This window comes from Oncorhynchus mykiss, chromosome 19 (assembly GCF_057628025.1).
Source record: "Oncorhynchus mykiss isolate SJ-2025 chromosome 19, ASM5762802v1, whole genome shotgun sequence".
Lineage (NCBI taxonomy): Eukaryota > Metazoa > Chordata > Actinopteri > Salmoniformes > Salmonidae > Oncorhynchus > Oncorhynchus mykiss.
In genome coordinates, this window is record NC_143040.1 from 73,492,598 (window position 1) to 73,519,655 (window position 27,058).

At 46.5% G+C, this 27,058-nt stretch overlaps 1 protein-coding gene across 1 annotated transcript; it reads right to left on the reverse strand.

Moving 5' to 3' along the window:
* Window positions 1–2,317: 2,317 nt before the first annotated feature.
* On the reverse strand, window positions 2,318–26,424 carry LOC110498418 (exonuclease 3'-5' domain-containing protein 2). The gene is made up of 11 exons (XM_036955393.2): window positions 26,222–26,424; window positions 19,034–19,588; window positions 18,343–18,471; window positions 18,049–18,176; window positions 16,369–16,495; window positions 15,716–16,026; window positions 15,323–15,429; window positions 7,517–7,652; window positions 6,676–6,838; window positions 5,888–6,084; window positions 2,318–5,683 (listed from the first exon to the last, which is right to left on the reverse strand). Exons 2-11 carry the CDS (start codon window positions 19,418–19,420, stop codon window positions 5,467–5,469), a joined length of 1,902 nt encoding a protein of 633 aa, XP_036811288.2. The 5' UTR covers window positions 19,421–19,588; window positions 26,222–26,424; the 3' UTR covers window positions 2,318–5,466.
* Between the last annotated feature and the right edge of the window lie 634 nt (window positions 26,425–27,058).

Genomic DNA, 27,058 nt, shown 5'->3' on the forward strand with positions numbered 1-27,058 from the left:
TCTGGATAAGAGCGAAAATATTGTCAGTTGTCTAAAGGCAGTCGATCATCTTGTCACCAGAATAAGAACCTCAATATTTATTGTTAAGGAGCATCAAGCTCATCACCGTGCACTTTCACCACCCTGTGAGGTTCATCGTAACTTATTACACCTGTCGCCTAATAAACTGCATGGTTTCCTGAGTCGTAGTGGGATGACAACACACCATATCTTCACGTGACTCTACGCGTCTGTATGATGGTTATTATATCCGTATTTGCGCAATAAGGCGTTTCCACCGAGATTTCTCGCATAATTAATTTTACAGCCACAAAAAGATCCCACCGTGTCGGGTGAACAAATAATCTGTCGGCATTTTATAAAATTACACCAACGTCCTGTTTCCATCACAGCTGTCTTTAAAAACTGTGGATGGAAACGTGTTTATAGACACCTATAAATGCGTTGTATTTGAAACTTCATGTCTTGCAGAGAACAATCTGTGTACACCAGTTCTCATCGCCAGTGAGTTTTATTCCAGTCTCATGCATGGCAGACACGCTTGAGACAGTCTTTCATACCAAATGAAGGGCATCTGACGTCATAGCTCCACTCTTTAAGTAAAAAAAAAGATATAGAATTTGACAGATTTTAATTTAAGAGGACAGAATCTTCAGATACATTATGATATTCTGAGAAAACATCTGACTGTATGTGGACACACCTTCAAATGAGTAGATTTGGCTATTTCAGCCACACCTGTTACTGACTGGTGTATAAAATCGAGCATACAGCCATGCAATCTCCATAGACAAACATTAGCAGTAGAATGGCCTTACTGAAGAGTTCAGAGACTTTCAACGTGGCACCGTCATAGGACACCACCTTTCCAACAAGTCAGTTCGTCAAATGTCTGCTTTGCTAGAGCTGCCCCCCGGTCAACTCTAAGTGGTGTTATTGTGACGTGGAAACATCTAGGAACAACAACAACTCAGACACGAAATGTTAGGTGACACAAGCTCACAGAACCGGACCACCGAGTGCTGAAGAGCGTAGCACATAAAAATGTTCTGTCCTCGGATGCAACACTCACTACCGAGTTACAACTACCTCTGGAAGCAATGTCGGCACAATAATGGCCTGGGGCTGTTCTTCATGGTTCGGGCCTTTAGTTCCAGTGAAGGGAAATCTTAACGCTACAGCATGCAATTACATTCTAGACGATTCTTTGCGTCCAACTTTGTGACAACAGTTTGGGGAAGGTCCTTTCCTGTTTCACCCACAATGCCTCGGTGCAGGGTCTAACCGATCTACCACCCGGGAGGGTCTAACCGATCTACCACCCCGGAGGGTCTAACCGATCTACCACCCCGGAGGGTCTAACCGATCTACCACCCCGGAGGGTCTAACCGATCTACCACCCCGGAGGGTCTAATCGATCTACCCCGAGAGGGTCTAATCGATCTACCCCGAGAGGGTCTAATCGATCTACCCCGAGAGGGTCTAACCGATCTACCACCCCGGAGGGTCTAATCGATCTACCCCGAGAGGGTCTAATCGATCTACCCCGAGAGGGTCTAATCGATCTACCCCGAGAGGGTCTAATCGATCTACCCCGAGAGGGTCTAACCGATCTACCACCCGGGAGGGTCTAACCGATTTGGTGTTCTGACAGAGAGAGAGAACACATCCAGGACATATAGGATACATCCCAAATGGCACACTATTCTCTATTTAGTGCACTACTTTAGACCAGAACCCTATATAGTGCACTACTTTAGACCAGAGCCCTATGGCACCCTATTCCCTATATAGTGCACTACTTATGACCAGAGCCCTATGGTTCCTATGTGCCCTGGTCAGAAGTAGTGCACTATGTAGGGAATAGGGTACCATTTGAGGCGTATCCACACAGTACAGGAGGAAGTGAGGTCACAACCAGGAAATACATCCAGTATATGAGGGACTTAGGGCTCATTGAACCTAAGTGTCTGAAAAAGCATCCTATTCACGATACTGGTATCATCACAGCCCTAATTCATAGGGGTCAAATGTCATGCAATACAGAGCCTTCAGGAAGTATTGACACCCCGTTTAACATTGTGTTACAAAGTGGGATTAAAATGGATTAAGAAAAAAAAAGTTTGATTTTAAAAAACAATCTACATAAAATACTCTGTCAAAAGGGGTATAAAAATCTAAAAGAAAATATGCAAATATATTTTGATTAGTTAAGTAGAATCAGCGATGAGGTAGTCAATGTTGAACACTTATTACAGAGAGTGAGTCCATTGAACTTGGTTAGGTCATAAAGGGATTGAATAACTGAAGCAAGACATTTCAGCTTTTCATTTTTAATTCAATTCATGTGTAAAAAATAACTTTAAAAAATAATTCCACTTTGACATTGTGTGTCAGGTCAGTGACAAAAAATAATAAAAATAATAAGAAACACATTTAAATATAAAAATCAGTCTGAAACAGAATGTGTAAAACAGGGTTGTGAATACTCTGAAGGCACCGTACAGGGAGCCATTTCAGACACATTCAATGTCTGGTCGTCATTTGGCATCAATTCATAACGGCTGATCAGTTACTGAATTTATAGCTTTGTCTGATCCATTAAAATAAAAATAAATAAAAAAAAATCGACAAAGATGAGGTCTGTCGTGTTAAAAACATTTTTTTTTTTAATGCTACCGTCGCCAAGGAAACCTGATTTCTGTACAAATGCCAAGTAATTATCTTTAGAACTGAAAACTCGCAGGGGAAATTATATCTCGTATTTAATGATGAACTAAGAGCAGGTTCCAGCTTAGTCTAAAATACATGATTTTCTGAAACGGGTCAATATTCAGACCCCATGACTTGTTACGTTACAACTTTAATCTAAAGTTGATTCAATTAATAAGTCTACACACAATATCCCATAATGACAAAGTGGTTTTTTAGAAATGTTAAGAAATGCATAAAACTAAAATAGATACCTTATTTACGTAAGTATTCAGACACTTTGCTATGAGACTCTAAACTGAGTTCAGGCGCATCCTGTTTCCCATTGATCATCCTTGAGATGTTTCTACAACTTGATCGGCCATGATTTGGAAAGACACTGTCTATATAAAGGTCCCACAGCTGACAGGACATATCAGAACAAAAACCAAGCCATGAGGTCAAAGGAATTGTCCGTAGAGCTCAGACAGGATTGTGTCGAGACACAGTGGTGGCAGCATCAAGCTGTGGGGAGGTTTTTCAGCGGCAAGGACTGGGAGACTAGTCAGGATCGAGGGAAAGAACAAAAGTACAGAGATGAAAACCTGCTCCATAGCGCTCAGGACCTCAGACTGGGGTGAAGGTTCCCCTTCAAACAGGACAACGACAACACAGGAGAGCTTGAGGGGATCTGCAGAGAGGAATGGGAGAAACTCCCCAAATACAGGTGTGCCAAGCTCATATAGCATCATACCCAAGAAGACTTGAGGCTGTAATCACTACCAAAAGGTACTTCAACAAAGTAGAGGGTCTGAATACTTATGTAAATGTGATATTTAAAAATGTCAAATAAATCAACAAATTTGCAAAAAAAAACGTCTAAAAACAAGTGTTTTGCTTAGTCATTATGAGAAAGAAAGGGGGGGGGACACCTAGTCAGTTGTACAATTAGAGATGTGTGAGGTGCTTCCTAAATCAACATCATATGGGTAGATTGATGAGAAAGGAAAGGGGGGGGACACCTAGTCAGTTGTACAATTAGAGATGTGTGAGGTGCTTCCTAAATCAACATCATATGGGTAGATTGATGAGAAAGGAAAGGGGGGGGACACCTAGTCAGTTGTACAATTAGAGATGTGTGGGGTGCTTCCTAAATCAACATCATATGGGTAGATTGATGAGAAAGGAAAGGGGGGGGACACCTAGTCAGTTGTACAATTAGAGATGTGTGGGGTGCTTCCTAAATCAACATCATATGGGTAGATTGATGAGGGGGAAAACAACAACCATTGAAGCCATTGAAGAATAAGGCTGTAACAAAATATGGAAAAAGTCAAGGGGTCTGAATACTTTCCCAAATGCACTGCATGGGGCCCGTTTCCTGGGCCTAGATGAAGTCTTGTCTCCTATGCTATTTTCTGGCTAGGACTAGTTTTCTAAAATCTGGGAAACCAAACCACAGCAGGGATCGTCACAATACCACTATGGTGAGAGTACGATACCTGGTATTTCCATGGCAACAAGGAAAACACAAAGCAGACTGAACTCTTGCGTCATTAAAATCTTCTGGATGTAAAATATTGTCTGTTGTAGGACAATAAACATGTGATTCTGGTTGACAGCATTAGGACCGTTTCCCCTCAGGAAATTCAGTCTGCTTCCTGTTTTGTTTTCCTTGCCACGATACCTCAGAGTATTGGGAGACTGGTATCGTTACGATCCTAAACCAGTGGGTTTTTTTTTAGGTTTTTATCCAATAGGATTTCATCATGAATTCTGCACCATCGTCTCCAGTTAGCGTTCTTGACACAGAATTATTTGACCTCGGTCAGAACAACAAGGCAGTCTCTCTCCTCAGGCTCTAGATCTCAACATGTACTACACTATATAAAATAACAGGGAGCCAATGTGTCAGTAAGGCAGCCAATACATCCGGCCCACGAGCACAGTCTCTGTCTGGCATTTAACATGTAAGGCACCACAATCAGATCAGAGCAACAGATGTCCTCGTCCAGCCAACAGTAGAGTGAGGAGGATCGCAGGCACTGAACACACACAGAATCCAATCCTTCACCTGTAGGCATTAGTCTGTTCTCTGGGACACGGTGTAATCCCCAGGTAGAGGCTGCTGCAACAGCGGATGAGATCAGCCTGGTACCAGACAAACTGAGACAGACGTAGCCTGGGAACCAGACCGATCCAGCCTGAGAACCAGACAAACCGAGACAGATGTAGCCTGGGAACCAGACTGTGGTGTGGTGACTGTAGGTCAGTTAAGCTGGATGGGAACCAGACTGTGGTGTGGTGACTGTAGGTCAGTTAAGCTGGATGGGAACCAGACTGTGGTGTGGTGACTGTAGGTCAGTTAAGCTGGATGGGAACCAGACTGTGGTGTGGTGACTGTAGGTCAGTTAAGCTGGATGGGAACCAGACTGTGGTGTGGTGACTGTAGGTCAGTTAAGCTGGATGGGAACCAGACTGTGGTGTGGTGACTGTAGGTCAGTTAAGCTGGATGGGAACCAGACTGTGGTGTGGTGACTGTAGGTCAGTTAAGCTGGATGGGAACCAGACGGTGGTGTGGTGACTGTAGGTCAGTTAAGCTGGATGGGAACCAGACTGTGGTGTGGTGACTGTAGGTCAGTTAAGCTGGATGGGAACCAGACTGTGGTGTGGTGACTGTAGGTCAGTTAAGCTGGATGGGAACCAGACTGTGGTGTGGTGACTGTAGGTCAGTTAAGCTGGATGGGAACCAGACGGTGGTGTGGTGACTGTAGGTCAGTTAAGCTGGATGGGAAGGTCCTCTCCGTACTTGCGTAGTAACTTGTTGTGGTTGTGGCTGACAGACCAGAGAGAAGGAAGGTAGCGAGGTGTCATGGTAGACAGGAAGTGTTGCCTCCAGCGACGCTCCAGCTCCATTAACCCCTTCAGGCCCTGCTCGGCGGTCGCCTTCACCACCTTCAGCCCGTGGGGAACGTAGCTCTCATTGAAGATCCTGGGAGAGGGCAAGGTAAGCAAAGCAATTTATTCATTATAAAAAAAACTAGACAGATACCTGGATACCAAAGAGCAAGAAGAAGCAGGGCAAACGTCCAAGAAGTAAACATCTCGATAGGAACCGGCTCAGAGCGGAGGCCCATGCTCGTCAGGCTGTACTGGGGGAGGGGGGGGGGGTCAGGTTAACAGAGCAGACCCTCACCTGGTCTCCAGGCCTGCAGCCCTCTGAAGTGTCTCAGGAGCCAGCTCCACGTCGTTGAAGAAGCACCTTATGACCTTCTGTAGCTCATCTCTCCTGGCCTCTGGAAGCCCCGCCCCCACGGTGAGCAGGGCTCGGGCTGCAGAACGAACCCTCCTGCGGTCAGAGTCCTCCAGGAGACGTACGCCCTCCTCACAACCCTGGGGAGGGGGGGGGGGGATAAATATCCACACAGTTGAATATCTCAACAATATATTGATACTCTGAGCCAACATGGTTTTAACACTTATATTTCCATGACTGATTAACAGTTCTTTCCATGACTGATTAACAGTTCTTTCCATGACTGATTAACAGTTCTTTCCATGACTGATTAACAGTTCTTTCCATGACTGATTAACAGTTCTTTCCATGACTGATTAACAGTTGTTTCCATGACTGATTAACAGTTGTTTCCATGACTGATTAACAGTTCTTTCCATGACTGATTAACAGTTCTTTCCATGACTGATTAACAGTTCTTTCCATGACTGATTAACAGTTCTTTCCATGACTTATTAACAGTTCTTTCCATGACTGATTAAGTTATTTTCTCAACTTCTCTTGTCCCTCTGCAGCAGACAATGTTTGGAACATAAAATCAATATGTCTAATCAATAAAATGACTAAATATAGAATAACGATGCATATAAATTCACACAGAATCAGAATACACCTCAGTATGGTGATAATATCCTATGGGGAGGTGCCTCGCAATTCCCAACCCTCACACACACACTTCCCAGCACTACCTGGGGCGCGCCATACTCATCAGCCAGCTGCTGCTTCAGGAAGCCGTCGTGCACGTTGGAGGCCGCGTGACAGGAAGTGCACAGCAGCAAGATGTCATGGGAGTTGTGGTCCTTCATCTCCGAGGGGAAGTGACGTCTGTATTCTTGAGGAACGATGTTCTTCCTGTAGGGGGGGGGGTAAGATGAGGAGGGCAACCAGTTGGCCCTCAACGCAGAGGGCAACCAGTTGGCCCCCAACGCAGAGGGCAACCAGTTGGCCCCCAACGCAGAGGGCAACCAGTTGGCCCCCAACGCAGAGGGGAACCAGTTGGCCCCCAACGCAGAGGGGAACCAGTTGGCCCCCAACGCAGAGGGGAACTAACACCGCTAAATAGTCAAGTCCACTTCCTACCCCACTAGGATGGACTGTCATGGCTGCAACATAAAGGTCTTCTTTGGCCAAGTCCCGATTCTCCACCCTTTAACAACGGTGGGAACTCCTCCAGCTAATGCCTAAACCAATCCCATCATCGCAACTTCACTACGGGGATGGTGCACGTACACTGAGAAGAAGGTGGTGAATCGGGACAAACCTGTTATTAGTTATATTAACAGTGTCTAACTGTGTAGCATCCGGCCAGCCCGATACCGGGGCCCCGTCCCCGGGCGGCCCGATACCGGGGCCCCGTCCCCGGGCGGCCCGATACCGGGGCCCCGTCCCCGGGCGGCCCGATACCGGGGCCCCGTCCCCGGGCGGCCCGATACCGGGGCCCCGTCCCCGGGCGGCCCGATACCGGGGCCCCGTCCCCGGGCGGCCCGATACCAGGCCCCGTCCCGGCCACACCACACAGGTTCTCCTCACCTGATGTAAGAGTTGTTCTTGCCACACACCACACACAGGTTCTCCTTGGCAGTCAGGTAGTAGTCCTGCTGGGAGTCTGGACGTCCAGAAGGCTCAAACAGCAAACGCACAATGAATGGCTCCTCACTCTGCAGCACTAGAGGAAGACCAGAGAAGAGTCAACTTTAACTGACATTGGCCCGCGTGGAGGGCCTAACATTGGCCCGCGTGGAGGGCCTAACATTGGCCCGCGTGGAGGGCCTAACATTGGCCCGCGTGGAGGGCCTAACATTGGCCCGCGTGGAGGGCCTAACATTGGCCCGCGTGGAGGGCCTAACATTGGCCCGCGTGGACAGGGGGGCCTAACATTGGCCCGCGTGGACAGGGGGGCCTAACATTGGCCCGCGTGGACAGGGGGGCCTAACATTGGCCCGCGTGGACAGGGGGGCCTAACATTGGCCCGCGTGGACAGGGGGGCCTAACATTGGCCCACGTGGACAGGGGGACTAACATTGGCCCGCGTGGACAGGGGGACTAACATTGGCCCGCGTGGACAGGGGGACTAACATTGGCCCGCGTGGACAGGGGGCCTAACATTGGCCCGCGTGGACAGGGGGCCTAACATTGGCCCGCGTGGACAGGGGGGCCTAACATTGGCCCGCGTGGACAGGGGGGCCTAACATTGGCCCGCGTGGACAGGGGGACCTAACATTGGCCCGCGTGGACAGGGGGACCTAACATTGGCCCGCGTGGACAGGGGGACTAACATTGGCCCGCGTGGACAGGGGGACTAACATTGGCCCGCGTGGACAGGGGACCTAACATTGGCCCGCGTGGACAGGGGGACTAACATTGGCCCGCGTGGACAGGGGGCCTAACATTGGCCCGCGTGGACAGGGGGACTAACATTGGCCCGCGTGGACAGGGGACCTAACATTGGCCCGCGTGGACAGGGGACCTAACATTGGCCCGCGTGGACAGGGGGACCTAACATTGGCCCGCGTGGACAGGGGGACCTAACATTGGCCCGCGTGGACAGGGGGCCTAACATTGGCCCGCGTGGACAGGGGGCCTAACATTGGCCCGCGTGGACAGGGGGACTAACATTGGCCCGCGTGGACAGGGGGACTAACATTGGCCCGCGTGGACAGGGGGCCTAACATTGGCCCGCGTGGACAGGGGGACTAACATTGGCCCGCGTGGACAGGGGGCCTAACATTGGCCCGCGTGGACAGGGGGCCTAACATTGAAATGTTTCTTACAGAATAAATATGAAACGTATGAACATAAACATTTAAAGGGAAAAGTTGAGATTAGGGGAAAATGATAAGAGCAAAAGGTGAGGACAGTTTACCCGACAAAACAATATAATCATTACTTGATTTTGTGTGCATTTCTCTGTACTTTTCACCAGATATGTTGATTATTAAATCTTAAAATGCACATTTGGAAAACACGCCTGTCAGTCCAAACACATACAGAGCTCTGACCTGATGTATAGCATGTTACTGGACAGCCTGACCTGATGTATAGCATGTTACTGGACAGCCTGACCTGATGTATAGCATGTTACTGGACAGCCTGACCTGATGTATAGCATGTTACTGGACAGCCTGACCTGATGTATTACTGGACAGCCTGACCTGATGTATAGCATGTTACTGGACAGCCTGACCTGATGTATAGCATGTTACTGGACAGCCTGACCTGATGTATAGCATGTTACTGGACAGCCTGACCTGATGTATTACTGGACAGCCTGACCTGATGTATAGCATGTTACTGGACAGCCTGACCTGATGTATAGCATGTTACTGGACAGCCTGACCTGATGTATAGCATGTTACTGGACAGCCTGACCTGATGTATTACTGGACAGCCTGACCTGATGTATTACTGGACAGCCTGACGTGATGTATTACTGGACAGCCTGACGTGATGTATTACTGGACAGCCTGACGTGATGTATTACTGGACAGCCTGACCTGATGTATAGCATGTTACTGGACAGCCTGACCTGATGTATAGCATGTTACTGGACAGCCTGACCTGATGTATAGCATGTTACTGGACAGCCTGACCTGATGTATAGCATGTTACTGGACAGCCTGACCTGATGTATTACTGGACAGCCTGACCTGATGTATAGCATGTTACTGGACAGCCTGACCTGATGTATAGCATGTTACTGGACAGCCTGACCTGATGTATTACTGGACAGCCTGACCTGATGTATTACTGGACAGCCTGACGTGATGTATTACTGGACAGCCTGACGTGATGTATAGCATGTTACTGGACAGCCTGACCTGATGTATAGCATGTTACTGGACAGCCTGACCAGATGTATAGCGTGTTACTGGACAGCCTGACCAGATGTATAGCGTGTTACTGGACAGCCTGACCTGATGTATAGCATGTTACTGGACAGCCTGACCTGATGTATAGCATGTTACTGGACAGCCTGACCTGATGTATAGCATGTTACTGGACATCCTGACCTGATGTATAGCATGTTACTGGACAGCCTGACCTGATGTATAGCATGTTACTGGACAGCCTGACCTGATGTATAGCATGTTACTGGACAGCCTGACCTGATGTATAGCATGTTACTGGACAGCCTGACCTGATGTATAGCATGTTACTGGACAGCCTGACCTGATGTATAGCATGTTACTGGACAGCCTGACCTGATGTATAGCATGTTACTGGACAGCCTGACCTGATGTATAGCATGTTACTGGACAGCCTGACCTGATGTATAGCATGTTACTGGACAGCCTGACCTGATGTATAGCATGTTACTGGACAGCCTGACCTGATGTATAGCATGTTACTGGACAGCCTGACCTGATGTATAGCATGTTACTGGACAGCCTGACCTGATGTATAGCATGTTACTGGACAGCCTGACCTGATGTATAGCATGTTACTGGACAGCCTGACCTGATGTATTACTGGACAGCCTGACCTGATGTATTACTGGACAGCCTGACCTGATGTGTTACTGGACAGCCTGACCTGATGTATAGCGTGTTACTGGACAGCCTGACCTGATGTATAGCGTGTTACTGGACAGCCTGACCTGATGTATAGCGTGTTACTGGACAGCCTGACCTGATGTATAGCGTGTTACTGGACAGCCTGACCTGATGTATAGCATGTTACTGGACAGCCTGACCTGATGTATAGCATGTTACTGGACAGCCTGACCTGATGTATTACTGGACAGCCTGACCTGATGTATAGCATGTTACTGGACAGCCTGACCTGATGTTTAACATACTACAGGACAGCCTGACCTGATGTGTTACTGGACAGCCTGACCTGATGTGTTACTGGACAGCCTGACCTGATGTATAGCATGTTACTGGACAGCCTGACCTGATGTATAGCATGTTACTGGACAGCCTGACCTGATGTATAGCATGTTACTGGACAGCCTGACCTGATGTATAGCATGTTACTGGACAGCCTGACCTGATGTATTACTGGACAGCCTGACCTGATGTATAGCATGTTACTGGACAGCCTGACCTGATGTATAGCATGTTACTGGACAGCCTGACCTGATGTGTTACTGGACAGCCTGACCTGATGTATAGCATGTTACTGGACAGCCTGACCTGATGTATAACATGTTACTGGACAGCCTGACCTGATGTATAGCATGTTACTGGACAGCCTGACCTGATGTGTTACTGGACAGCCTGACCTTATGTATAGCATGTTACTGGACAGCCTGACCTGATGTATAGCATGTTACTGGACAGCCTGACCTGATGTATTACTGGACAGCCTGACCTGATGTATAGCATGTTACTGGACAGCCTGACCTGATGTATAGCATGTTACTGGACAGCCTGACCTGATGTATAGCATGTTACTGGACAGCCTGACCTGATGTATTACTGGACAGCCTGACCTGATGTATAGCATGTTACTGGACAGCCTGACCTGATGTATAGCATGTTACTGGACAGCCTGACCTGATGTATAGCGTGTTACTGGACAGCCTGACCTGATGTATAGCGTGTTACTGGACAGCCTGACCTGATGTATAGCGTGTTACTGGACAGCCTGACCTGATGTATAGCATGTTACTGGACAGCCTGACCTGATGTATAGCATGTTACTGGACAGCCTGACCTGATGTATTACTGGACAGCCTGACCTGATGTATAGCATGTTACTGGACAGCCTGACCTGATGTTTAACATACTACAGGACAGCCTGACCTGATGTGTTACTGGACAGCCTGACCTGATGTGTTACTGGACAGCCTGACCTGATGTATAGCATGTTACTGGACAGCCTGACCTGATGTATAGCATGTTACTGGACAGCCTGACCTGATGTATAGCATGTTACTGGACAGCCTGACCTGATGTATAGCATGTTACTGGACAGCCTGACCTGATGTATTACTGGACAGCCTGACCTGATGTATAGCATGTTACTGGACAGCCTGACCTGATGTATAGCATGTTACTGGACAGCCTGACCTGATGTGTTACTGGACAGCCTGACCTGATGTATAGCATGTTACTGGACAGCCTGACCTGATGTATAACATGTTACTGGACAGCCTGACCTGATGTATAGCATGTTACTGGACAGCCTGACCTGATGTGTTACTGGACAGCCTGACCTTATGTATAGCATGTTACTGGACAGCCTGACCTGATGTATAGCATGTTACTGGACAGCCTGACCTGATGTATTACTGGACAGCCTGACCTGATGTATAGCATGTTACTGGACAGCCTGACCTGATGTATAGCATGTTACTGGACAGCCTGACCTGATGTATAGCATGTTACTGGACAGCCTGACCTGATGTATTACTGGACAGCCTGACCTGATGTATAGCATGTTACTGGACAGCCTGACCTGATGTATAGCATGTTACTGGACAGCCTGACCTGATGTATTACTGGACAGCCTGACCTGATGTGTTACTGGACAGCCTGACCTGATGTATAGCATGTTACTGGACAGCCTGACCTGATGTATAGCATGTTACTGGACAGCCTGACCTGATGTATTACTGGACAGCCTGACCTGATGTATAGCATGTTACTGGACAGCCTGACCTGATGTATAGCATGTTACTGGACAGCCTGACCTGATGTATAGCATGTTACTGGACAGCCTGACCTGATGTATTACTGGACAGCCTGACCTGATGTATAGCATGTTACTGTACAGCCTGACCTGATGTATTACTGGACAGCCTGACCTGATGTATAGCATGTTACTGGACAGCCTGACCTGATGTATAGCATGTTACTGGACAGCCTGACCTGATGTATTACTGGACAGCCTGACCTGATGTGTTACTGGACAGCCTGACCTGATGTATAGCATGTTACTGGACAGCCTGACCTGATGTATAGCATGTTACTGGACAGCCTGACCTGATGTATAGCATGTTACTGGACAGCCTGACCTGATGTATAGCATGTTACTGGACAGCCTGACCTGATGTATTACTGGACAGCCTGACCTGATGTATAGCATGTTACTGGACAGCCTGACCTGATGTATTACTGGACAGCCTGACCTGATGTGTTACTGGACAGCCTGACCTGATGTGTTACTGGACAGCCTGACCTGATGTGTTACTGGACAGCCTGACCTGATGTATTACTGGACAGCCTGACCTGATGTATAGCATGTTACTGGACAGCCTGACCTGATGTGTTACTGGACAGCCTGACCTGATGTGTTACTGGACAGCCTGACCTGATGTGTTACTGGACAGCCTGACCCGATGTGTTACTGGACAGCCTGACCCGATGTGTTACTGGACAGCCTGACCCGATGTGTTACTGGACAGCCTGACCCGATGTGTTACTGGACAGCCTGACCTGATGTATAGCATGTTACTGGACAGCCTGACCTGATGTATAGCATGTTACTGGACAGCCTGACCTGATGTATTACTGGACAGCCTGACCTGATGTATAGCATGTTACTGGACAGCCTGACCTGATGTATAGCATGTTACTGGACAGCCTGACCTGATGTATAGCATGTTACTGGACAGCCTGACCTGATGTATAGCATGTTACTGGACAGCCTGACCTGATGTATAGCATGTTACTGGACAGCCTGACCTGATGTATAGCATGTTACTGGACAGCCTGACCTGATGTATAGCATGTTACTGGACAGCCTGACCTGATGTATAGCATGTTACTGGACAGCCTGACCTGATGTATTACTGGACAGCCTGACCTGATGTATAGCATGTTACTGGACAGCCTGACCTGATGTGTTACTGGACAGCCTGACCTGATGTATAGCATGTTACTGGACAGCCTGACCTGATGTATAGCATGTTACTGGACAGCCTGACCTGATGTATAGCATGTTACTGGACAGCCTGACCTGATGTATAGCGTGTTGCTGGACAGCCTGACCTGATGTATAGCATGTTACTGGACAGCCTGACCTGATGTGTTACTGGACAGCCTGACCTGATGTATAGCGTGTTGCTGGACAGCCTGACCTGATGTATAGCATGTTACTGGACAGCCTGACCTGATGTCTAGCGTGTTACTGGACAGCCTGACCTGGTGTCTGGCGTGTTACTGGACAGCCTGACCTGATGTCTGGCGTGTTACTGGACAGCCTGACCTGATGTCTAGCGTGTTACTGGACAGCCTGACCTGATGTCTGGCGTGTTACTGGACAGCCTGACCTGATGTCTGGCGTGTTACTGGACAGCCTGACCTGGTGTATGGCGTGTTACTGGACAGCCTGACCTGATGTGTTACGGCGTGTTACTGGACAGCCTGACCTGATGTCTGGCGTGTTACTGGACAGCCTGACCTGATGTCTAGCGTGTTACTGGACAGCCTGACCTGATGTATTACTGGACAGCCTGACCTGATGTATAGCATGTTACTGGACAGCCTGACCTGATGTATTACTGGACAGCCTGACCTGATGTGTTACTGGACAGCCTGACCTGATGTATAGCATGTTACTGGACAGCCTGACCTGATGTCTAGCGTGTTACTGGACAGCCTGACCTGATGTATTACTGGACAGCCTGACCTGATGTATAGCATGTTACTGGACAGCCTGACCTGATGTATAGCATGTTACTGGACAGCCTGACCTGATGTATAGCATGTTACTGGACAGCCTGACCTGATGTATTACTGGACAGCCTGACCTGATGTATAGCATGTTACTGGACAGCCTGACCTGATGTGTTACTGGACAGCCTGACCTGATGTATAGCATGTTACTGGACAGCCTGACCTGATGTATAGCATGTTACTGGACAGCCTGACCTGGTGTCTGGCGTGTTACTGGACAGCCTGACCTGATGTCTGGCGTGTTACTGGACAGCCTGACCTGATGTCTAGCGTGTTACTGGACAGCCTGACCTGATGTCTGGCGTGTTACTGGACAGCCTGACCTGATGTCTGGCGTGTTACTGGACAGCCTGACCTGGTGTATGGCGTGTTACTGGACAGCCTGACCTGATGTGTTACGGCGTGTTACTGGACAGCCTGACCTGATGTCTGGCGTGTTACTGGACAGCCTGATCTGATGTGTTACGGCGTGTTACTGGACAGCCTGACCTGATGTGTTACGGCGTGTTACTGGACAGCCACTACGTTCCAACTTTAGGAGCTGATTCGTGCCCAAATGAGCCATTTTCACCCTGTATACAGGTACAAGTGTAAAAGGCTCCCTGCTCATTTTACAGTATGAACCCACCAATACGTTCCCATTGACTGTACATATGAACCACGGTCAGTGGAGGCACTGCCAGCAGGGTATAAGGCGGTGTTGGTCTACCTCCGATTCCTTTATCCAGGTACCACTGGGCCTTCTTCTTGTCGCAGGTACAGAGGGGTTGTCCATCCGGGGCATAGAGGAAGCAGTTGTCATAAAGAGGAGACTTCCTGTAACACGCAGAGCGAACAGAACCTCAGGGGGATCTGTGTATCAGACTAGTGACTAACACAGGAAAATGTATAAAAACCTGTCTAAAATGAAGGCCAGAATCACACTACTTTTACACCAAAAGGTTTACGTAAATGTGGGCGATGATGATTTACTATGAAAGTCAGGCAAATTGTTCGGTATTATGACCCTGAAAACTGGCATTTTCCAGAGGTCAGTAACAAATGTCTGCTCCATGGGCTTGTGCTATGAAAGAGATCCCTGGACAGACAAACCACCACTGACCTAGCGGCGTAGCCCACGCCGAGCGGTTTCCTCTTGTTGTTCCTTCTGGGGTCTGGTACTTGCTGGTCCCCGGTCTCGGGGCTTTCCGAAGTAGGCTGCTGGCGCTTCTTACTCTTCTGTTTCCTCTCGCCGTCCTCCCCCTCTCCTCCACCCCTCTCCCTGAAGGGTGTGTCTACCAGGCCCTGGCAGCGATTGGCCAGCTGGGTATAGCCACTCCCACTGTCAGGTGAGGGCGTGGTGTCTGAGTTGAGGCCCAGCAGGTGGATGAACAGGGCGATGGACACCTGGGCATCTCGGGCTGCGTAAGTTATCTTGGGGTCACAAGAGAGAGAGAGATTGGGGTTAAAAATCAGAGACGACGTGGTTGAGGGATCCCTGAGCAAAATTAAAAGTAACGGCTGAGGATCGCACATCTTCACAACATAATAGTTGGTTATATTTGGGATGCAAGGAGATTTGTCGATCAGTTCTAGGATCAGCCACTATGGATCCATCCTATATTAATTAGCACCAGTAGTGTAGTTTACCTGTTCTGGGATCAGCCACTATGGATCCATCCTGTATTAATTAGCACCAGTAGTGTAGTTTACCTGTTCTGGGATCAGCCACTATGGATCCATCCTGTATTAATTAGCACCAGTAGTGTAGTTTACCTGTTCTGGGGTCAGCTGATCAGCCTCCCAGTTACTGCATCGTAGAGCCAAGGATTTATCCAGACACACATTGAGCAGGTCAGCAGCCAGAGACTTGAGGCTCAAACCGTTGTTCAGCACTACCTTCCTGCACAGAAAAACACAGGTTCAGAACCAGAGCCTGGGAAATACAGTTGAAGTGGGAAGTTTACATACACTTAGGTTGGCGTCATTAAAACTCATTTTTCAACCACTCCACAAATGTCTAGTTAAACTAGTTGTCAAGTGGGTTAGGACATCTACTTTGTGCATGACACAAGTTATTTTTCCAACAATAGTTTACAGATTATTTCTTTATCACAATTCCAGTGGGTCAGAAGTTTACATACACTAAGTTGACTGTGCCTTTAAACAGCTTGGATGATTTCTTTGGATATTTTGATGACGTCAATCGGAGGCACTGAGTTTGAAGGTAGACCTTGAAATACATCCACAGGTACACCTCCAATTGACTCAAATGATGTCAATTAACCTTTCAGAAGCTTCTAAAGCCATGACATTTAAAATGACTTGTGTCATGCACAAAGTAGCTGTCCTAACTCACTTGCCAAAACTATAGTTTGTTAACAAGGAAGTTGTGGAGTGGTTGAAAAACAAGTTAAAGACGCGAACCTAAGTGTTCGTAAACCTCCGACTTCAACTGTAGATCTTCTGCACATTCTGTCAGACCTGGGCCAATTAAGGAAATCTTTGACTGTGTACAGACTGAGCAATAGCCTTGCTATTGAGAAAGGCCGCCGTATTCAGACCTGGCTCTCAAGAGAAGACAGGCTATGTGCTCACTGCCCACAAAAATTGAGATGGAAACTGAGCTGCACTTCCTAACCTCCTGCACAATGTATGACCATAGAGACACATTTCCCTCAGATTACACAGATCCACCAAGAATTAGAAAACAAATCCAATTTTGAAAAACTCCCATTTCTATAGAGTGAAATACCACAGTGTGCCATGTTATTTCATTTATTTATTTGAATTATTATCCAGTTCACTTGCTTTGGCAATGTTTCCCATGCCAATAAAGCCCCTTGAATTGAAACAAACTTGGAGGGTAAACGGTTGATCAAAACAGAACCTCGTGATGTGTTTGTTCTTTAGGAGGAGGTAGATATTTCATATTGTAGATAGATTGTAGGTTCTATCAATGTAATTGTGTATAATTTCCAATCCCCCGTATAATTAATTAATATATATATTAATATATACATTAATATTGAATACATTAATATTTAATATATACATATAAATATATACATTAATATATACATACATACATATATATATATATATTCCTTTATTATTGTCCCTTAACCTTACCACCCCTCGACTAATTGGAGTAAACTAATGGACAACAGTTACACTTCTACATTTCACAGACACGGTATATTTGACATTAGTCATCTATGTGTATTTGTATTTAGTCCCAACCTTCAGCTCCACTCAGACCCTCCATCTCTGAAAATTCATTTCTATTTGCCATATATTTTACAACTGTGCTGTAATGTTTAAAAAAAAAAAAAAGTCTAAAACCTTAATATTCTCATAGTTTCTACAGATTGGAAATGAAAAAGATGAACATTTGTACTCAGTTGTATTATATAAAAGATTTGACTATCAACCAAAGCCCATCTCCAGTAGTACCTTTGTCGTAGTGCGAGATATCTCAGGTCCACGGTGCTCCCCAGAGACAGACCGTAGTCTCGGGTCAGACGTTTCCCGTCCTCATAACAGCCCACACCCACCTTCAGGACATGGGGGTCCCGGAGGACCTATATAATAATAATAATAATAATAATAATAATAATAATAATAATACAGAATATATGCCATCCACCCAGAATTGTAATATTGGTGTCCCCAGTGGGAATCGAACCCACTATACTGGTGTTAAAAAGCATAATTTCTCTACCAACTGAGCCACAGAGGACCATATACCTCCTTCAAGCTGAGGGGAAAGTCCTGCTGGCTTCCTCGGAGCAGCTGTAGCCTCACCAACACACACAGGCCAGAGTAGGAAGTCATCTGGAGGAGGGAGACTGCTGACGTCTTACCATTCACTGACACCTGGGGAGGGAGGGAAGGAGATGAGGATGAGGAGGGAGAGGAAGGAGAGGGTGGATGAGGAGGGAGAGGAAGGAGAGGAGGAGACGGCTGACCCTTCACTGACACCAGGGGAGGGAGAGGAAGGAGAGGAGGGTGGATGAGGAGGGAGAGGAAGGAGAGGAGGAGACAGCTGACCCTTCACTGACACCAGGGGAGGGAGAGGAAGGAGAGGGTGGATGAGGAGGGAGAGGAAGGAGAGGAGGGTGGATGAGGGAGAGGAAGGAGAGGGTGGATGAGGAGGGAGAGGAAGGAGACGGCTGACCCTTCACTGACACCTGGGGAGGGAGAGGAAGGTGGATGAGGAGGGTGACGGCTGACCATTCACTGACACCAGGGGAGGGAGAGGAAGGAGAGGAGGATGGATGAGGAGGGAGAGGAAGGAGAGGAGGGTGGATGAGGAGGGAGAGGAAAGAGAGGAGGAGACGGCTGACCCTTCACTGACACCTAGGGAGAGGAATAGGGAGACTACGACAGGAAATATACTTTTTACATGCAAAACGAACTCGTATGCCCAGGCCCTTACCCATTCGCAGTCCAGCCCGAGGACGGGGTAGACTGATAGCTCCTCTTGCAGCGACGGCCACAGCTGCTCCCAATCCTCCTCAGAGCTCACCATCACAGACTGCACTGCCAAGAGCTGGTCAGCAGGGGGCAGTGAAACAGGCAGGAGGAGGTCCAGGCTCTGACCAGGGGCTAGCTGGGTCTGTGACTCCACTGGCTCCACAACCACAGGCTCTGGTTTCACAGGACCCAGCTGTTCCACTGATACGGGACCAGTGCTGACCCCTATCTGACCCGGAGCTAGACGCCGCTTCCTCAGGGTTGGTTGTCGCCATAGTAACAGGCCTCCCAAGGTGGCCCCCAACAGGGTGACCACCGCAGCCATCAGGGCATTAAATCTAGTAGCCATCTTGGCTTTCAGAGGTGCAGATTTGGTTAGAGCTGGTTGGTTGTGTAGTGTGTAGAGGGGTGTAGGTAGATAGACCTTTACAGATCAAATTGAAGATTGTTCAGAGATACTGGGGATGTCATGTCAGCATTGGGGAACAGCAAGATTTATCCTGTCCAACGTCAGCGCCTGTGAAGAGAAAAGACTATTGGTTAGTAGACACGTCATCCCCTGGGAAATAATCTGCTCTAGTCACATGTCAACATCACACTACAGGGCAACTCAATGTGCTATAGTCACATGTCAACATCACACTACAGGGCAACTCACTGTCAACATCACACTACAGGGCAACTCAATGTCAACATCACTACAGGACAACTCAATGTCAACATCACACTACAGGGCAACATCACACTACAGGGCAACATCACACTACAGGGCAACATCACACTACAGGGCAACATCACACTACAGGGCAACATCACACTACAGGACAACTCAATGTCAACATCACACTACAGGACAACTCAATGTCAACATCACACTACAGGACAACTCAATGTCAACATCACACTACAGGACAACTCAATGTCAACATCACACTACAGGGCAACTCAATGTCAACATCACACTACAGGGCAACTCAATGTCAACATCACACTACAGGGCAACTCAATGTCAACATCACACTACAGGACAACTCAATGTCAACATCACACTACAGGGCAACTCAATGTCAACATCACACTACAGGCCAACTCAATGTCAACATCACACTACAGGACAACTCAATGGTCAACATCACACTACAGGGCAACTCAATGGTCAACATCACACTACAGGGCAACTCAATGTCAACATCACACTACAGGACAACTCAATCTGCTATAGTCACATGTCAACATCACACTAAAGGGCAACTCAATGTCAACATCACACTACAGGGCAACTCAATGTCAACATCACACTACAGGGCAACTCAATCTGCTATAGTCACATGTCAACATCACACTACAGGGCAACTCAACCTGCTATAGTCACATGTCAACATCACACTACAGGGCAACTCAATCTGCTATAGTCACATGTCAACATCACACTACAGGGCAACTCAATGTCAACATCACACTACAGGACAACTCAATGTCAACATCACACTACAGGACAACTCAATGTCAACATCACACTACAGGACAACTCAATGTCAACATCACACTACAGGACAACTCAATGTCAACATCACACTACAGGGCAACTCAATCTGCTATAGTCACATGTCAACATCACACTACAGGACAACTCAATGTCAACATCACACTACAGGGCAACTCAATCTGCTATAGTCACATGTCAACATCACACTACAGGGCAACTCAATGTCAACATCACACTACAGGACAACTCAATGTCAACATCACACTACAGGGCAACTCAATCTGCTATAGTCACATGTCAACATCACACTACAGGACAACTCAATGTCAACATCACACTACAGGACAACTCAATGTCAACATCACACTACAGGACAACTCAATGTCAACATCACACTACAGGACAACTCAATGTCAACATCACACTACAGGACAACTCAATGTCAACATCACACTACAGGACAACTCAATGTCAACATCACACTACAGGACAACTCAATGTCAACATCACACTACAGGACAACTCAATGTCAACATCACACTACAGGACAACTCAATGTCAACATCACACTACAGGGCAACTCAATCTGCTATAGTCACATGTCAACATCACTACAGGACAACTCAATGTCAACATCACACTACAGGACAACTCAATGTCAACATCACACTACAGGACAACTCAATGTCAACATCACACTACAGGACAACTCAATGTCAACATCACACTACAGGACAACTCAATGTCAACATCACACTACAGGGCAACTCAATCTGCTATAGTCACATGTCAACATCACTACAGGACAACTCAATGTCAACATCACACTACAGGGCAACTCAATGTCAACATCACACTACAGGACAACTCAATGTCAACATCACACTACAGGACAACTCAATGTCAACATCACACTACAGGACAACTCAATGTCAACATCACACTACAGGACAACTCAATGTCAACATCACACTACAGGACAACTCAATGTCAACATCACACTACAGGACAACTCAATGTCAACATCACACTACAGGGCAACTCAATGTCAACATCACACTACAGGACAACTCAATGTCAACATCACACTACAGGACAACTCAATGTCAACATCACACTACAGGACAACTCAATGTCAACATCACACTACAGGGCAACTCAATCTGCTATAGTCACATGTCAACATCACACTACAGGACAACTCAATGTCAACATCACACTACAGGGCAACTCAATCTGCTATAGTCACATGTCAACATCACACTACAGGGCAACTCAATGTCAACATCACACTACAGGACAACTCAATGTCAACATCACACTACAGGGCAACTCAATCTGCTATAGTCACATGTCAACATCACACTACAGGGCAACTCAATCTGCTATAGTCACATGTCAACATCACACTACAGGACAACTCAATGTCAACATCACACTACAGGACAACTCAATGTCAACATCACACTACAGGATAACTCAATGTCAACATCACACTACAGGACAACTCAATGTCAACATCACACTACAGGACAACTCAATGTCAACATCACACTACAGGACAACTCAATGTCAACATCACACTACAGGACAACTCAATGTCAACATCACACTACAGGGCAACTCAATCTGCTATAGTCACATGTCAACATCACTACAGGACAACTCAATGTCAACATCACACTACAGGACAACTCAATGTCAACATCACACTACAGGACAACTCAATGTCAACATCACACTACAGGACAACTCAATGTCAACATCACACTACAGGACAACTCAATGTCAACATCACACTACAGGGCAACTCAATCTGCTATAGTCACATGTCAACATCACACTACAGGATAACTCAATGTCAACATCACACTACAGGACAACTCAATGTCAACATCACACTACAGGGCAACTCAATCTGCTATAGTCACATGTCAACATCACACTACAGGACAACTCAATGTCAACATCACACTACAGGGCAACTCAATCTGCTATAGTCACATGTCAACATCACACTACAGGACAACTCAATGTCAACATCACTACAGGACAACTCAATGTCAACATCACACTACAGGACAACTCAATGTCAACATCACACTACAGGACAACTCAATGTCAACATCACACTACAGGACAACTCAATGTCAACATCACACTACAGGACAACTCAATGTCAACATCACACTACAGGACAACTCAATGTCAACATCACACTACAGGGCAACTCAATGTCAACATCACACTACAGGGCAACTCAATGTCAACATCACACTACAGGGCAACTCAATGTCAACATCACACTACAGGGCAACTCAATGTCAACATCACACTACAGGGCAACTCAATGTCAACATCACACTACAGGGCAACTCAATGTCAACATCACACTACAGGGCAACTCAATGTCAACATCACACTACAGGGCAACTCAATGTCAACATCACACTACAGGGCAACTCAATGTCAACATCACACTACAGGGCAACTCAATGTCAACATCACACTACAGGGCAACTCAATCTGCTATAGTCACATGTCAACATCACACTACAGGACAACTCAATGTCAACATCACTACAGGACAACTCAATGTCAACATCACACTACAGGACAACTCAATGTCAACATCACACTACAGGACAACTCAATGTCAACATCACACTACAGGACAACTCAATGTCAACATCACACTACAGGGCAACTCAATGTCAACATCACACTACAGGGCAACTCAATGTCAACATCACACTACAGGGCAACTCAATGTCAACATCACTACAGGACAACTCAATGTCAACATCAAACTACAGGGCAACTCAATCTGCTATAGTCACATGTCAACATCACACTACAGGACAACTCAATGTCAACATCACACTACAGGACAACTCAATGTCAACATCACTACAGGACAACTCAATGTCAACATCACACTACAGGACAACTCAATGTCAACATCACACTACAGGGCAACTCAATGTCAACATCACACTACAGGGCAACTCAATCTGCTATAGTCACATGTCAACATCACACTACAGGGCAACTCAATCTGCTATAGTCACATGTCAACATCACACTACAGGATAACTCAATGTCAACATCACACTACAGGACAACTCAATGTCAACATCACTACAGGACAACTCAATGTCAACATCACACTACAGGGCAACTCAATGTCAACATCACACTACAGGACAACTCAATGTCAACATCACACTACAGGACAACTCAATGTCAACATCACACTACAGGACAACTCAATGTCAACATCACACTACAGGGCAACTCAATCTGCTATAGTCACATGTCAACATCACTACAGGACAACTCAATGTCAACATCACACTACAGGACAACTCAATGTCAACATCACACTACAGGGCAACTCAATGTCAACATCACACTACAGGGCAACTCAATGTCAACATCACACTACAGGATAACTCAATGTCAACATCACACTACAGGACAACTCAATGTCAACATCACACTACAGGACAACTCAATGTCAACATCACACTACAGGGCAACTCAATGTCAACATCACACTACAGGGCAACTCAATGTCAACATCACACTACAGGGCAACTCAATGTCAACATCACACTACAGGGCAACTCAATGTCAACATCACTACAGGGCAACTCAATGTCAACATCACACTACAGGGCAACTCAATGTCAACATCACACTACAGGGCAACTCAATGTCAACATCACACTACAGGGCAACTCAATGTCAACATCACACTACAGGGCAACTCAATGTCAACATCACACTACAGGGCAACTCAATGTCAACATCACACTACAGGGCAACTCAATGTCAACATCTCACTACAGGGCAACTCAATGTCAACATCACACTACAGGACAACTCAATGTCAACATCACACTACAGGGCAACTCAATGTCAACATCACACTACAGGGCAACTCAATGTCAACATCACACTACAGGGCAACTCAATGTCAACATCACACTACAGGACAACTCAATGTCAACATCACACTACAGGACAACTCAATGTCAACATCACACTACAGGGCAACTCAATGTCAACATCACACTACAGGGCAACTCAATGTCAACATCACACTACAGGACAACTCAATGTCAACATCACACTACAGGACAACTCAATGTCAACATCACACTACAGGACAACTCAATGTCAACATCACACTACAGGACAACTCAATGTCAACATCACACTACAGGGCAACTCAATGTCAACATCACACTACAGGACAACTCAATGTCAACATCACACTACAGGACAACTCATGGCTACATTAAAAAGGGGCATAGCAGTACTCATTTTATATATTCTCACAAGTAATTCACTTTTAAATGAACAATTTGACTCTTAAACTGTTACCCATCGCTAGTTTCCCGAAAAGATCCCTGGCTTGGAGTCGTTGATGAACCAACTCTAATCCATTTGGATTCACCCACCAGTCAAGAGGCATTTCCATTATAGACGAGACGATAGTCAGGTCTGTTACAGGTTGAAGCTCAGTGTTAAGAGGGTCGGTGAACAGCGTAGGAGTGGAGAAACCTCACCGGAGGAGGAGGAAGGGATGAAAGACGGCGGAAGCCGACGCTGATGGGGGCGTGAATATTAAAACGGCGGGCGAGTCAAGGACGATTGGAATATTGTCCAAAAGAATAGAAAAACAGATGAAGCATACAGAGATGAGGATGTCCCTTCTTCTCTTGAAGGATGTGGTTTCGCTCAATGAGGAGCAGCTGATTGGATTACCGATCATGAAGAACCCATTTGAGATATGGTGGAGAGAGAGTGCTGGGTAAAGACACTATCAAGTGGGGTTCCTGCAGATAGTGTTTAAACTGAGGGAGGTGAGGCACTATCAAGTGGGGTTCCTGCAGATAGTGTTTAAACTGGGGGAGGTGAGGCACTATCAAGTGGGGTTCCTGCAGATAGTGTTTAAACTGGGGGAGGTGAGGCACTATCAAGTGGGGTTCCTGCAGATAGTGTTTAAACTGGGGGAGGTGAGGCACTATCAAGTGGGGTTCCTACAGATAGTGACTGAATTTCAGCCTTCTGTTTTTAATGCTTATTTAAAAGTAAATGACACATTCAACCCAGCGACTGGTTGGTGTTTCTAGAGATGATGGAAATGCCTCTGATAAATGCTTTTTAATGGTGAATCAGACCCTTGGGAGTGCAAACAGCATGGTATATAATAGCGGAGACAACATTGTGTAATTCACTGTCGCTTACAAGTGTAGCTAGTTAGCTGGTACAAACTAGTCAGGTCGCTGGACAAGTTTGATTAACAGCTACTAAATAAATCTGGATGTTTCTTTAGACTGGATGACTGATGTCAGTATGTCAGTCAGCTAACGTATATGCTAATGTGGTTTCCACAATTATGAACGAGTTAGTCAGAGACCTAATCTAAAATGTAAAATAGCAATTAGTTTGTCATGTTGCGGTGGTTGTCACCAACTAACAGGAGCGTGTTTTCCATGCGAGACCTTTTCAGTGAAGCTTAGCTTGGTAACGTTAAACTACTGTACTAACTAGCACAGACAACCTTATCTCGTCTAGTCGCTACATCAGTTACCAACTTTAATGTCCTTCTCTGGACTGACATTTGCTGCTTGTTTATTTCCATTCACCTACCTTCAGTGTTTCACGTCCGCACCATAACGCTGCCTTCCTGCACATGGCCCCTGGTTTGTGGAGGTTCTTCTTCCGGGTCCATTTATCATGACGGACACATTATCCATCACATTATCCAGATAATGTAGTGGCCGTTCTAACAACCAAAATAAACGTCTTCGAAAATAGAAGCCATTTGGGAGGAGGCAGAAATCAGGTGGAACGCATTCTAGCCAATCAGAGGGCAGATCTCACTGTGAACCGGCACAACTGTTTCCACTAGTTACCACAGCCACAAAGACGACAGTCTACATCGTAGGAATTCATGAAAACTAAAATTCGCTTTGTGGTTTTCATTTAAGGTTAGGGATAAGTTTAACACTGTGGTTAAGGTTTCAAATCACATTTTATAAAGATAAATTGTAGAAATTGGTGGGGTTAATGACTTTGTGGCTATGCGAACCAGTGACGACCAACTCCAATATATCATACTTACATCAGTAACATAACAACTTAATAATTACAAAACTTCTATTCGATCAAAAGAGCCACACGTAGAAAATATGCCATACATTAAAAAAACAACAACAATAATAATAAATTTGACACTCCCATGGTCCTCCATGCGAAAAAACGGCACCTGCTGGAGAAGACAGATTTTGTTCCCAGTTATCCCTCTCGCTTCCATGTGATGGACAAGGGGACATTGTCATGACAACGCCCCCACGCAGTCAGAGGAGGTGAGGAACTGAATAACACATATCTTAGAGATTTTCCAGTTGTTCTGAAAGTAGCATTCAAGTGCCCAAACGGGTCCCTGAAAATGGTGTACTTCGTCATATGTGTGCAGATATGTGC